The sequence below is a fragment of the Pongo pygmaeus genome, chromosome 11 (genome assembly GCF_028885625.2).
Source record: "Pongo pygmaeus isolate AG05252 chromosome 11, NHGRI_mPonPyg2-v2.0_pri, whole genome shotgun sequence".
NCBI classification, from domain to species: domain Eukaryota; kingdom Metazoa; phylum Chordata; class Mammalia; order Primates; family Hominidae; genus Pongo; species Pongo pygmaeus.
In genome coordinates, this window is record NC_072384.2 from 116,589,526 (window position 1) to 116,604,053 (window position 14,528).

The 14,528-nt window shown below is 39.3% G+C and overlaps 1 protein-coding gene across 2 annotated transcripts in view; it reads left to right on the forward strand.

The window, feature by feature from the left end:
* The window catches only part of XRCC5 (X-ray repair cross complementing 5), a 96,663-nt gene that overhangs the window by 27,485 nt on the left and 54,650 nt on the right, over positions 1 to 14,528 (forward strand). For both annotated transcript variants that reach the window (XM_063647930.1, XM_054476784.1), the window contains exons 11-14: positions 482 to 619; positions 1,489 to 1,579; positions 4,555 to 4,688; positions 11,435 to 11,628. In XM_063647930.1, the coding sequence (XP_063504000.1) occupies positions 482 to 619; positions 1,489 to 1,579; positions 4,555 to 4,688; positions 11,435 to 11,628 (557 nt within the window). The remainder of the gene's footprint in view (positions 1 to 481; positions 620 to 1,488; positions 1,580 to 4,554; positions 4,689 to 11,434; positions 11,629 to 14,528) is intronic.

A 14,528-nucleotide genomic window follows, 5' to 3' on the forward strand; every position in this document is an offset into this window, starting at 1 on the left:
AGTTGGCAATTAGAAGGTGATGGGTGACTACAGAGGATAATTTTAGTAAGGAAGTGGGGGCAGTAGGTGAACTAGACTGAAGAATAATTATGCACTAAGCAGTGGAAACAGTGTGCCTATTATTTTAAGAAATTCAGACGTAAAGACAGGAAAGATGCTGATAGCAATTTGTGGAGAGGGAAGGACAAACAAAAGATTTGTTTAGAAGGGCTGACACAAGTTTATTTTTAGGGTAAAGGTAAAAATTTAGAGAAGGAAGGTTGAAGCAGTAAGACAGAGGATTTAGTTAACGGAGTTAAGTCCTAGAAGAGCTACAGTAAATGTAATCAAAAGCAAATGTGTGCAGTTCATCCTTAAAGTAAGGGGGCACCCTAAAAAATATAAAATGGAAAGAAAGTGATAACAGTCTTAAAGTATTTAGTTCTGTTCTGAAAACTCTCACATGTTGAATATATGTTAATACATCCATCTTTCTTACCAGGCAGCAGCAGTTGCACTTTCCTCCCTGATTCATGCTTTGGATGACTTAGACATGGTGGCCATAGTTCGATATGCTTATGACAAAAGAGCTAATCCTCAAGTCGGCGTGGCTTTTCCTCATATCAAGCATAACTATGAGGTAAAACCCAAAGTCTTAATGTTATTTTTTTTCTTCAGTTCCTTTATTCTAAGCAGTGTTTCTCAGCTGCTAATGTTCATGACAATTACTTGGGTCTCTTGTTAAAATGCAGACCCTGATTGTGTAGTTCTGGGGCAGGGCCCAGATTCTCTGTTTCTGTCGAGAAATGCTGATACTGGTCTGTGAACCACACTTTCGGTTGGAGGAAAAAGTATACATTATAAAAATAATATAAGAATCTTTTAATTATAAAGTATTATAAGAATCTTTTTATTAAGTATTATGAAAATCGTTTTAGATTTAAAGAATCTAATCAATAAAGGTTCACCATGGCCTTTTCTTGGTTCTCATCCTTCTTGATTTATTGGAACCAAATAGAGAAATTACCTCCATTTTTACAAATGAGAACTATGAATAAAGGTTGAGGGTATGATTTTGTTGTGATCTTTGTGAAACAGTTTATTTAGGGCTCTCTTGTGTAAAATACAGTTCTAAATTCGTTATCATTTCCTCTGTCTCAGAGAACTTACTGTGGCCGAACTGGAAAGAGAAGGCACATATCTTGACTTCCAGGTCAACCTTTTGGTCACCCCAGTCTTCTCATTTGTTGTATTGGTCATGCATTTGATAGCAGTCCTTTAGTAGTCTTTCTTTTATACATTTCTTTTATGCTTAATATTCTTTATACTGTTTGCAGTTGTGAACAGCCAGTAGCAGAAGTCAAAACACTTCACTATTCATATGCCAGCGTTGGGCTGTCCGATTTTTGAAATATTTCTGTTATGCTACTTTCACAAAATTTGGGATCAGTTTTATATTTTTTCATTAATTTGATCGTTTCTGCTTTTACCCCCTTTCTTTCTCATTAGTGTTTAGTGTATGTGCAGCTGCCTTTCATGGAAGACTTGCGGCAATACATGTTTTCATCTTTGAAAAACAGTAAGAAATATGCTCCCACCGGTGAGTTTGTTTTCATTTAGATCACTCATTGACTACACACACTGTTCTTGGGAAATCACCTGTCTTCTAGTTGTTGGTTGGGGCCAGGTATTTATAGGGTGCAATTAGTTGGATTTCCAATCATACACTTAGACACAGTAATGATGAAGGTGGTTTACTTGGTGTTTTTCCAGTAGTAGGGATAGGTTTGCCCTAAACTCACCCAACACTGTCTAGTTTTTGCCTTGGAGCATGTACCTAGGGGAAAGCTTGATGGTAATGGATGTCCATCTCTAGTTGTGATTTGCCCCTGCTGAAGTGAATCTGAGCAGTATCAAGCCTGTGACTTTAGTGTTCTGTATAAAATCTGATGTAGCTTTGAAATGAAAAGTGACGGTGCCGAAGATTAACTTTTCTCTTTGCCCTGTTTTTGTAGTTTGCACCAACAGTCCAAGTCTCATTGTTACTTATTTCTGGCTTTTAGGAGTTACTTCAGGCTTGATGTGAAAGGTCCTGATTGAGCATCTGGCTGCAAATGTCAGGGTCCTATATAGAATTATTCTTACAGCCACAGGTCCAGTCTTCCAGAGAGCCTATCATTTAAAACAATTGTAATAAAATATAATAGGGGGCAGAAGTAGAAAACATACTAAAAAGAACAACAAATGATGAGTAGATGTTTTAGTTTACAAGTTTATGTATATTGTCTGTGTCTGTGTTAGGATTAGGGAATTGTGAGGTGAGTCTCGGAACTCAATTCTTTCTGTTATTTTGGCTAGACCCTTTGGAAGTAGTGTGCTGTAAAAAGGCCAAGAATCAGATGGGTCCCTAGGGCCTGTATCTTTATCTTCCTTCTAGAAATGAGTCTGTCTGCATCACAGTGGAGGCAGGCATGGACCTGATTGTATGGAAGTTGCCACTGTATTACAGTATTACTCTGTCTATACTTCCTGATAATTCCAAAATTTAAATGAGTAGAATATTTAATTTAATTATGTATTTATTTGAGACAGGGTCTCACTCTGTCACCTGGCTGGAGTGCAGCAGCATGATCATAGCTTACTGGAGCCTCAGACTCCCTGTGTATTAGTTCATTTTCATACTGCTGATAAAGACATACCTGAGACTGGGAAGAAAAAGAGGTTTAATTGGACTTACAGTTCCACATGGCTGGGGAGGCCTCAGAATCTTGGTGGGAGGTGAAAGGCACTTCTTACATGGTGGTAGCAAGAGAAAATGAGAAACCCCTGATAAACCCATCAGATCTGGAGTGAATAAATCTAGAGACTTATTCACTATCATGAGAATAGCACGAGAAAGACCAGCCCCTCTGATTCATTTACCTCCCCCTGGGTCTCTCCCACAACATGTGGGAATTCTGGGAGATATAATTCAAGTTGAGATTTGGGTGGGGATACAGCCAATTCTGGCTCAAGCAATCCTTCTGCCTCAGCCTCCTAAGTAGTTGGGACTACAGGTACGCACCACCATGGCTGGCTAATTTTTAAAATTGTTTGTAGAGATGGAATCTCACTGTGTTGTTGTGGCTGGTCTTAAACTCCTGGGTTCAAACAATCCTCACATCTCAGCCTCCCAAAGTGTTGGAATTATGGGTGTAAGCCATCACGTCCAGCCCAGAATATTTTTAAAAACCCAGTTTATTGATAATTTATTTTGTCAACATAAATCACTCAGGATCTAAAACATTAAATATCTTCTGTTATCTATTTTCTGTGAGTTAACATTTGTTTACATTTTCTCCATTGGAAAAATGGAGCATTAAAGTTATTTTGTGTATTTCCCAGTAGATGTCTATGTAGGGATGCAATGCCAGGATGATCTGGCCTCCTACTACCTTGTAGTAGTAGGTGAAAATCACTGAATGTTCAATGTACAAGTACTGCCTCCTAGCTGTTGCTGAGAGGGCCTTGAATTAGCAAGTTCAACATGGTGTTGGCGGTGCCATTGCCTGAAACCTCCCCTGAAAAGTCCATAAACAGGTAGAAAAGAAATATCTGGTGGTAAATATCTGTATGCTCTTTTATTTTGTTGTAGCTGTACAAAAGGGATATTTGAAAAGGTGCAGAATAGAAGTATAATGTGCTTTTTAGAAACTACTTACTCTTTTCCACCTTTTGCCTGGTGACTGAATGTTCCAAAAATAGTGCCTCAGGTTCAACAGCTGAACTGTATGAATCAGCAAAATGAAAGTTACACACAGTAGTTTAGGCAGAAGTATTTTTGGGAGAATTGCCTTTCGTCCATATTGCTTTGGGCTGTACCATTTTTATTGACTGGGTAGATTTTTATTGAAGAGCACTTGTTTTCTATTAGTATTAGGAGAGACCTAAGGAAAGAGGATGTCATATTTCTGCTCTCATAGAACTTGAGAGTTTGAATGGAGTAGGGTAAGACATATATGCAGGTGTGATTATGTCATGGAGGCATTGAGAGAGGAGAGAGCTTTTTCTGCCTCAGTAGATTGTGAAGGAATCAGCTCATCTTGATCCAATGGTGTCTTTTTGTTAAGGTGCTGTACTCTGATAAAAGTTATATTAAAGTCCTTAAAATGCTTATGCTTCGTTACCAGAGAGGTTTTTTCTTTTTAATGTCTTTCTTCTTTAGCTAATTACTAGTTTTTAAAATATTAGCTCAATGGATACTAAATATTTTGTTCCAATCTCCATATAGGGATTGGTTTTTATATGGCTATATTCCTCTGAAACAAACTCTCTTGCTTTTGATCTGATACTCCATTGTCAAAGGCTCACTGAATGGTAGAACTGGAACCTAATCAGTCAGTCACTCTAAATTGATCTTTTCATGGATAAGAAAACCAAGACTTGGGTTAAATACGTGCATAGCTAGAGAATACTTTGGCAGGGCCAGGATTGTATAACCTGTCAATATTGCTGTGGATAGCTCTACATAGAAAGCGTTTGTTTTAGTGGAGAATAATGGAAATAATCATTTTTCTTTCTGCTTCTCTGTTTAAGAGGCACAGTTGAATGCTGTTGATGCTTTGATTGACTCCATGAGCTTGGCAAAGAAAGATGAGAAGACAGACACCCTTGAAGACTTGTTTCCAACCACTAAAATCCCAAATCCTCGATTTCAGAGATTATTTCAGGTGAGAGAGGAAGGATGAACAAGTCATATTTCTTTTAAATGAAAGAGAGCTAAGTGCAAAGTTGCGGTAATTGACCAGTCCTAAATAAATGTCTTTATTCTCTGAAGGCCCCATTTGCTCTATTTAATGGAAGAATAACATCTTCCTCTCCTACTTCAAAAGGTAAAAATATTCTGAGCTCTTAAAAAGAAAAATAAAGTTAGAATGCTTTCTTTCTTTTCTTTATTTTTTTTTTTTCTGGAAGAAGGTTACTTTAACAAAAAAAATACAGGAAGGCCAGTTGCCCGTGCTGGAGTGCAGTGTTGTGATCATAGCTCACTGTAGCCTCAAACTCCTGTGCTCAAGCACTCTTCCCGCCTCAGTCTCCTGAACAGCTGGGATTGCAGGCACATGCTACCATGCCTGGCTCATTTGTAAAAATTTTTGTGAAGACAAGTCTTGGTCGCATGTGGTGGTTCACACCTGTAATCCCAGCACTTTGGGAGGCTGAGGCAGGTGCATCACTTGAGGTCAGGAGTTCAAGACCAGCTTGGCTAACATGGTGAAACGCTGTCTCTACCAAAAAATAAAAAAATTAGCTGGGCATGGTAGCACGCGCCTGTAATCCCAGCTTCTCAGGAGGCTGAGGTGGGAGAATTGCTTGAACCTGGGAGGTAGAGGTTGGAGTTAGCCGAGATCACGCCCTGTGCTCCAGCCTGGGTGACAGAATGAGACCGAGTCTTTAAAAAACAAGAAAAAAAAAGGTTCCTAGGCTGGTCTTTAACTGCTGGGCTCAAGCATTCCTTCCACCTCAGCCTTCTGAGTAGATGGGACTCCAGGTGTATACCATTGCCCCCAGCCAGATGCCTCTTTTATATTTTTTCAGGCTTTTCTCCTGTATTGTATGTAAATAACACTTTTCTTCGTTTTCTATATCAAAATAGTAGGAGAGCTTATATGAATTCTATAATAATATAACATTGTTAGAGAAGAAGTGTTCTAATGCCACATTTCTCAAAAATTTCATAATTAAAGGGAGCATGGGGTCAGATAAAAAGGTTATACTGTGAAATTATTAAAGAATAATTAAAATACAGAAAGTATAAAAAATCTTCTGAATCTTAGGCCGAAGGAATTGGAAGGCAGAGATTGGATTAAGGTAAATTGAGGAAGTTGACAAGAGAGCTGACTTATGCTGAGGAAGGGGAGGGCTAGATCAAGATTGAAGGAAAAAGGAATATTCCAGTCCTGGATTCAGTTGATGGCAGCAGGACATAGGCTTCTCTGACCCCCACAAAACTGAAAAAAAATTATAAGCAGCTTTTTTAGGCAAGCTGTTGCTCACAGAGGAGTAGAGGGCCCTTTTCTGCCAGTTGTGGGTAACAGGGCATGTGCTGCAGAGACCACAGATTCTCCCTTTTGACTCACTTCATGAAACGTGTAACTAACTTAATTAAGTCCATACTGGGGCTTGTGATTTGAGGGATCCTCTACTTCAAAGAAACTGCCTGTTTTTTTGATGCTTGTAATTCTTTTAAGTAGTGAAAAAAATCTTTTGTTCTAAGATTAGAAATGTGAAGCTTAACATGTGAAGACTTGACTGAATACTCATGCCCCTCAATTTATGATGGGAATACACGCCTGTAAACCCATCTAAGTTGAGAATATAAGTTGAAAATGCATTTACTACACCTAACCTACCACTCATCATAGCTTAACCTCACCTACTTTAAATGTGCTCAAAACACTTACATTAGCCTACAGTTGGGCAGAATCATCTGGCAATATCATGCACTGTAAAGGTTGTCTACCCTTGGGAGCTGCAGCTTGATATCACTGCCCAGCATTGCAAGTGTCCTACTGAGTTCTACTGAATGAGTATCGCTTTCACACTGTTGTAAAGTGGAAAAATTGTAAATTGAACCATCATAAACCAGGGACCATCTGTACTCTAGCATGTTAAGTGTAATGAAGTATAAATTACAGATACAAAAATCCTTTGGTGTTTTTTTGGCAAGTATACTTGAAGACCTAAAGCCTTGTGCCATTTGTAGGAAAGGTAGGAGCAGACCAGTTCAAAGCTTACCAAAATGGTTTACTGTGGAGAAAAAGAGAAACTTCTATTAATACTATTTTGCACACTTATCTAGGGTAGGTTGTATTTATCTTTAATAAATGTTTATTGGAATAACAAACAGATACAAGCCATAAATGCAGGCATTTTTATATTCCAAAGCTGCTGCAAGCACGGGCTTTGATTTTTATTAGTTTGTTTTGTGGGGGAGAGTTTTTAATATGGCTTATCTGTATAAAGAAGTATCTTCACTAGGATACATAAACTTAAAAAAACTTATTTATTGAGTACTAACAATGGACCACGTGCTAAAGATACTGTAAGCTTCCTTTTTTTTTTTTTTTTTTTTTTTTTTCCCACTCTGTCACCCAGGCTGGAGTGCAGTGGCGTGATCTGGGCTCACTGTGAGCTCTGCCTCCTGGGTTCACACCATTTTCCTGCCTCAGCCTCCCGAGTAGCTGGGACTACAGGTGCCCGCCACCACACCCGGCTAATTTTTTTTGTATTTTTAGTAGAGACGGGGTTTCTCTGTGTTAGCCAGGATGGTCTCGATCTCCTGACCTCATGATCCGCCCGCCTCGGCCTCCCCAAAGTGCTGGGATTACAGGCGTGAGCCACTGCACCCAGCCAAGCTTCTTTTATGGACCCCTCTAGAAGAATGAGAAAAGTAGAGAGAGAAAAAACCAGTAGTTAAAACAGTGGTGGGAAAACACCATGAGAATAACAAGAAAAAGATTTTTGCAAGTGGGTGACTTAAGGAAGGTTTTGCTGAGAAATTAGCATTCGGACAGAGTTCTAAAAGAACAAAGGGGGTGCATGTTGTAAGGAGGGCATGCCATGCAAAATAAATAACATGGAAAAGCATGAAAATATGAAGAGCCAGGATGTGGATCCCTTTGGCTGCAGAATAAGTTCTGTATGGGAAAATGATGGAAAACGTGACAGAGAAGGTAAGTAGTAAGTAGGTTGTGAATACCTTGTATGCCACACTCAGTCATTTGGATTTTACAGCAGTGGGTAATTAAAGAATTTTCAGTGGCCCACTTGAAGGCTTAAGAGTTAAAGCAGTGACGGAGAGAGTGGAGACGAGAATCAATTCTTAAGGCATTTAGAAGGTATAGATAGAACTTGAGTGATTGATGGAAAATAAAGAGGAATTGAAGATAACAGGATCCTGGCTCAGGTGACTGAAAAGGTGATGTCACCATTCAATATGATAAGGAATACAGAATGAGCAGGTGGAAAAGATAATTCATTTATTTTCATAAGTGTTAAATTTGAGAAAATCTATTGGATATCCTGGTACAGACACTCATTGGGAAGTTACAAACAGGGTTGCAGAGCCCAGAAGACAAGTCAGGTCTAAACACACAGATTTGAGAGTCCTTCTCATTGAGGCAGAAAGACAAGTGAGTAAGATTGGGAGAGCACACTGGGTGAGTAGGAGACAGAACAAAGTAGAGAACCCCAACACATGAGTGAACAATTAGACATATAAGAAAGGGCTGTTACAAAACAAAACCAAATGCTCCTACGTCCATACCCCAACAAAAATCAGCGAGGTAGAAAACTAGGAGAAATGCATCTTGGAAGGCACAGGAAGAGAAGAGTTGGAAAGGAAAGAATCGCAAGTCACATGCACAATGGGGAGTAGAGGTGAGCTTAGCAAAGGGTCTTCAGGAATTTGTAGTCCAGTTTGAGGACTTTGGGGACACAGAATCAGTTGAGTAATGGTGTGCAAGCCAGGTTACAATGCCTAGATGAGAAAGGCTTTCTGATGAAGGGAGAGAGAGAGGACACAGTAATCTATAGGAGGTTGTGGGATCCAGGAAGGCCACTTTTTTCTTTTTGAAATACCTACAGTTAAGGGTAAATGAGCTTGGAGAAGGAGAGAGAGGTTAATAATCAATTTGTTATCAAGAGGTTAATTTAATTCTAATTTTGGAAAGAAATGCTGAAAATATATCTTTTATCAAGTATACAGTTAAAACCAATTTTTAAATAATTGATACAATGGTGCTAAAATCAGTATATTAGTAACTTTTGAGCTATTGTGGTCTGTAGGTTTTTCCTCTAATCTTTTTCAAATTGTAAAAATCACATCCAGTAACAGTAGCTTAAAAGAGAAATAAATAGGTCAAGAACTGTGATCTCAGCTTCCCATCTACTCAAAAATGTCACTTTCTCATAATCCCATTTTTTTAGTGCATTGGGAATTTTTACCTGAATGAATTTTATAAGTATCTTGCTTAGCTTAATTTGCCTAAAATGTGACCTTTCAGAAAATATGAGAGGGAGGTTGGTACTTCAGAACATCTCTTGTAGATCCTTTATTATTGACGTATGGATGATGACTCTGAAAAGATTGCCTGGGGTTTATGCTGAAAATCTGGAATGTTTTACAGTAGGAAGGCTGGGTAGGATACTTGTCCATTGGTTGTTCTGGCCCTTTTCCAAGAAATGTCAATTGGATGTCACAGAATCTTCAGGAGTTTATGAGAGGTAGTCTGCTATGTTGGGTGTTTGATTACTACTTTACATCTTGAAGACTTTCTAAGCTGTTGAGATATTTTAATGAACCAAAGGAGAGCACTGCGAATAAAGGATTATGTATAATAAGAAGGTGGTGAGGGGGTAGATTCACAGTTTGGGATCTTTTGGATTTGCTTGAACAGTTTCGGGATTACCTTGCTTTTACATTGAATAGGCCTGATGTTACTGATGCTCAAGGGAAAGTCAAGTAATTAGGAAAGAAGAAAGCAGGCATCAAACTCAGACAAATGAATATATTATGGAGAAGGAATAGTTGTGGTTGGTGATTGAAATGGGGAAGGGAGCAGGGAGAAGCGCATGGAATTTCTGGAGGAAATTGGTACTTAATTCCTACCTCAAGGTTTTCGGAACTTACGGGACATTGACTCTTGGATGATACTCACTATTAAACCTAAGCATCTTTTATTTTTTTAGAATAGAAACTTTCAGCTTACGTTTTCTTCAGTGTAGGAAAGGAGTCCAGGGGATAGTATAAATCAGATACTTTGTGATAGGAGCAGTATTTTGAAATTACAGGAGCTCTTCAGCTCACTGGTGTTTTGTTTGTTTTTTTAGAATTACAAATTTATAAGTTGTTTAAAAGTGGGATTAGTTATACCTTAATTTTGGAATTAATCTTTATCGAAGGAAGGAAAACATCAATAAACTGATAGTTTCATTTCTTTCTTTGTTTTTTAATGACATCTAATCTTACTGCTTACCTTTCTATACGCCTTTTAGAGCATTTCCTTTTCTGGGCAGGCCAAGGCCTGGCCCAGTAGAATCGAGGCAGGATAGGTGGTTGAATGAGGTGGCATGCTGTGTAGAACTTCACTCACATGGGCAGTGGAGAATCTGCCCTGGCCTTGATCTTGGCGCCCCTCCCCCTTGGTGTTGCTTCGTGACACCGCTGTCAACAACTAGAGCCATGGAAAAGAGCACTTTATTCCTTCCGCCATTATCTGCCAGGTGCTTATTATGTGCCAGGTAATATTTTTGGTGCTTAGAATTCATTCAGCAGTAAAGAAGAGAAGAGTCCTACTTGTAAGGAGGAGGGTTAGATAATAAACAAGTAAACTAAAAAATTGATAATTTTAGATAATGATGGAGGCTATAAAAATATAAAATAAGGGAAGTGACAGAAAATGACTGGGGTGGTAGGATAGGGGTGGAGGGGCTACTACATATAGAGTGTCAGGGAAGGCCTCTCTGCGGAGATAGTATTTCAGCAAAGACCGAAATGATTTAAATAAAAAGGGCGAGGGTGGAGCTGACTCTGTTGAGGTTTAGGGAAAGACAGAGGAGGCAGAGGTAGCGTTAAGCCCAGGCCCCAAAGGTAGGATGAGCTTGGTGTATGAGCGAAGCAGGAGCCCAGCCTATTGGGGTTGTGAGTGAGGAGATCAAGTGGCTGGTGATGTGATCGAGGAGGCAAGCAGGGCTGCATCATAGGACCCTAGGGTATGGTGAGCAGTTCATTCTCGGACCACTTCCAGTCAGACAGTGGAAGGAGAAGCTGGGAGACCAGTTAGAAGGTGACTGGTAGGCCAGGGATGAGGTGATGGGGCCTGGGCAAGAATGGTAGCAGTGGGGAGGGAGAAAGGTGGATGGACTTGTGGAGAAAAGTGCAAATTCAGCACTCGGGGACAACTCAGTATTCTCAACTCTTTTGCAGACCTCTCTCTGGGACTCACTGAGCATGGGCAGCTTCCCTGTAGCCACCTGTTTCATCCACCACATGGCATTCTCTGAGATTAAGTGAGGGAGAAAGCACAGCATGATTAAGAGAGATAAAAGGATTATAACAATAAAGTTATAATCCCAGATTATCAGGTCTTGGAATTAGGTATTTTAGGGAATCTTGTATATTCCCCAAGTAGTAAAAGCAACAGCTTTGATTTATAAAGTAAGGCTCCTTTCCAGGAGGTCCAGAGCGGAAGATACTGTTGCTAGGCTTGGATCTGTTTTTACAATTGGTTTTAGGTATTGACCAATATCCTGCCAACAAAGGTGGTTCTGGGTGAATCCTCTTGATTGTTTTTTACATATGGTATGAATCACTTAGCCCTCCCACACTAAAAAGATGGAGGATCCCTGATCAGAAAATATAAAGAAGCCATATATGTCTCCATCTGTGTTTTAAAATCCTTACTTTTTCCAACAGTGTCTGCTGCACAGAGCTTTACATCCCCGGGAGCCTCTACCCCCAATTCAGCAGCATATTTGGAATATGCTGAATCCTCCCGCTGAGGTGACAACGAAAAGTCAGATTCCTCTCTCTAAAATAAAGACCCTTTTTCCTCTGATTGAAGCCAAGAAAAAGGATCAAGTAACTGCTCAGGACATTTTCCAAGACAAGTAAGTACTTGGTATAGTTGCATTTAACGTTGGGGTACGTAAGATTTGTGGTCATTTTGGAGTGGCTCTGGAAGTGTCACATAGGGGTCTATGGAATTTAAAAGGTGGGAGGAAGAAGCCTTTTGCTATTTGGCCCTTATATTGAAATATTGATTTCTTATATCTCTCTGCTGTGATCATATTTTATCCTTGCTGTTCACCTTGGATTTAGAGCTACCTTCTGGGCTGATGACTTTTTGATCAGCATCAGATTCCTGTTCTTTGCTCCCATAATGGCTCACAGCATAGCTAAGTTAATCTTGCAGGGGCCTGAGAAGTATCTTACTCACACACACTTGCTCGCACTCCTATTCTCTCTCTTCTGAGAAAGCTTAGTTTTTAAGAATTGCAGAAATGATTCATTTAGCAAATATTGAGTACCACCTGTATTCAAGAAGAATGATTCAGTCCTTTCTACAAGGTTCTAAAACCCCTCAATTTTGATGATAAAGCTCCAGTCAGTTCTAGAGGTAGTTTTTCCAAGGAAAGAAAAAATTGCCAGCAATTCGCAATGTTTTTGTATGTATTCATTATACATAATGTATAATCAGATAAGTTTCTGAATATCTAAGGCTAAATGTTACCCTTTTTAAAGTAAAGTACTGAGAATGAGTGTGTTGAAGATCATAGGTTTTTTGGGTTGGGAGGAGATTAGATGTTGGGGATGTCAATGAGATTTTTGGAGGAAAAGTGGGAACGAGAGTGAAAAACTGTCAGTTCTTCAGCCGTTCTATTAGTGTATCAGTGATGTATTTGGTTGTGCTATTGGGGAGGTATTTGTAGTTTAAGGATTGCAAAATGCTTTTCATATACACTTAAATCAAGCTTACAACTGGCTATTAAGTTTTTTCCCTCTTCTGTTCACAATCTGTGTCAGCTTCCATTCAAAACAAAACAAAAATAAAATAAGAAGAAATCGTTGTTGCTTATCCAGAATTATTGGAGTATGCAAAATTGATTTTTACCAGGTTTAGGTCAACCAGTTATTGGTGACTTTTTTTTCTCAAGCCAGAATAATCTATACATTTCTTTTGGCTGTATTTTGAAATCTGATTTTAAACCATGAATTTTTTTCCCTTTATTATTTGATTTTTCTCTCCACAACTATCTTTATTGACAAAGCTTCTTATTTATAAATACCCCAGTGGAGAAGTATTGAGTAATTTCCGGAAGTCTTCACAGGTTTCTATAAATCATTGACTTAGGGAATTACTGTCTAAATTGAATAGAAAGCTGTGCACATTCTGTGACTTTCTAAAGGTTAACATCCAAGCTTTGTCAGAATTGAAAAAAAAAATCATGCACTTGGTTCCTCCTCGCCAACTGCCCGCCACCCGTAAGACCATCTCTCAAGGAAATCGATAGATTGTTTCTTGATAGATTTTATGATGTGCATTTCTTACACATCCTGGAGAGGTTTTCATTTCTGTTTAGTCTATCATCATTCTACACAAGAAGACTGTCCCTAAAAATACACTTTCCCCCTGCTATCCTTATCTACCTTCTGGATTTGTATTTTAAAACAGTCCAATAAAAGTCTGCAGCCTTTTCTTTCTATGACACCTTGCTCTAGTCTCACTGCAATCACAGGGCTATTCTCTCTGTGTGTGTTAAAGCTCCAGTCCATGATCTTGATTACTTTCTGGTGTTCTGGGAAAGAAATGGGCCATTTTTGGCCCTTCCCTTTGATTAAAATGTAAATTAGCTAGTTAAAAAAGCACACCACCCAGACCCAGAAGGATGCTGTTCTGTCGTTTGATCCCTGCTATGATCACACCTTTGGCTCTGGTCCTGCTGGGCACTCTTCTGGAAGCTTGGGTGTGCTGAGCTTCTTGTTCTTTGCTCCCATAATGGCTCACAGCATAGCTAAGTTAATCTTGCAGGGGCCTGAGAAGTATCTTACTCACACACACTTGCTCACACTCCTATTCTCTCACTTCTGAGAAAGCTTAGTTTTTAAGAATTGCAGAAATGATTCATTTAGCAAATATTGAGTACCACCTGTATTCAAGAAGAATGATTCAGTCCTTTCTACAAGGTTCTAAAACCCCTCAATTTTGATGATAAAGCTCCAGTCAGTTCTAGAGGTAGTTTTTCCAAGGAAAGAAAAAATTGCCAGCAATTCGCAATGTTTTTGTATGTATTCATCATCTCTGGATCCAGGGTACATATTTCCAGTGGAGGGGAGAGGGGCTAAGATCAGGAGTGGACAAATGTCTGTTCAGGAAGTTTAATCGTCTTAAGAGGTGGGAATCATTCCAGTTTTTTCACTTGATACGATTTTGGTGAAATAATTTTACCTTTATGAGATTTTCTTCACCTAAAGAAAAATCTCAAGAGACATTATAACAATGAACACAGATATTAAAGCACTTTGAGCAACTGTCATCCTTCACTTAACGACAGGGATACATTCTGAGAACCGTGTCGTTAGGCAGTTTCGTTGTGCGAATGTCACAGAGTGTACTTACACGAGCCCACATGGTAGACTCTACTACACACCTAGGCTATGTGGTATGGCGTTTTGCCCCCAAGGTACAAACCCGTGCAGTGTGTTACTATATTGAATACTGTAGGCATTTGTAACAAAGAGGTATTTGCATATATAAATATATCTAATGTTAGATGCCTAGGGAGGCTGAGGTGGGCAGATGACTGAGGTCAGGAATTTGAGACAGTCTGGCCAACATTTTTTAGTAGAGAATCCCCATCTCTACTAAAAATACAAAAATGAACTGGGCATGCTGGTGTGTGCCTGTAGTCCCAGCTACTCGGGAGGCTGAGACAGGAGAATCTCTTGAACCTGGGAGGCAGAGGTTGCAGTGAACTGAGATCATGCCACTGCACTCTAGCCTGGGCAA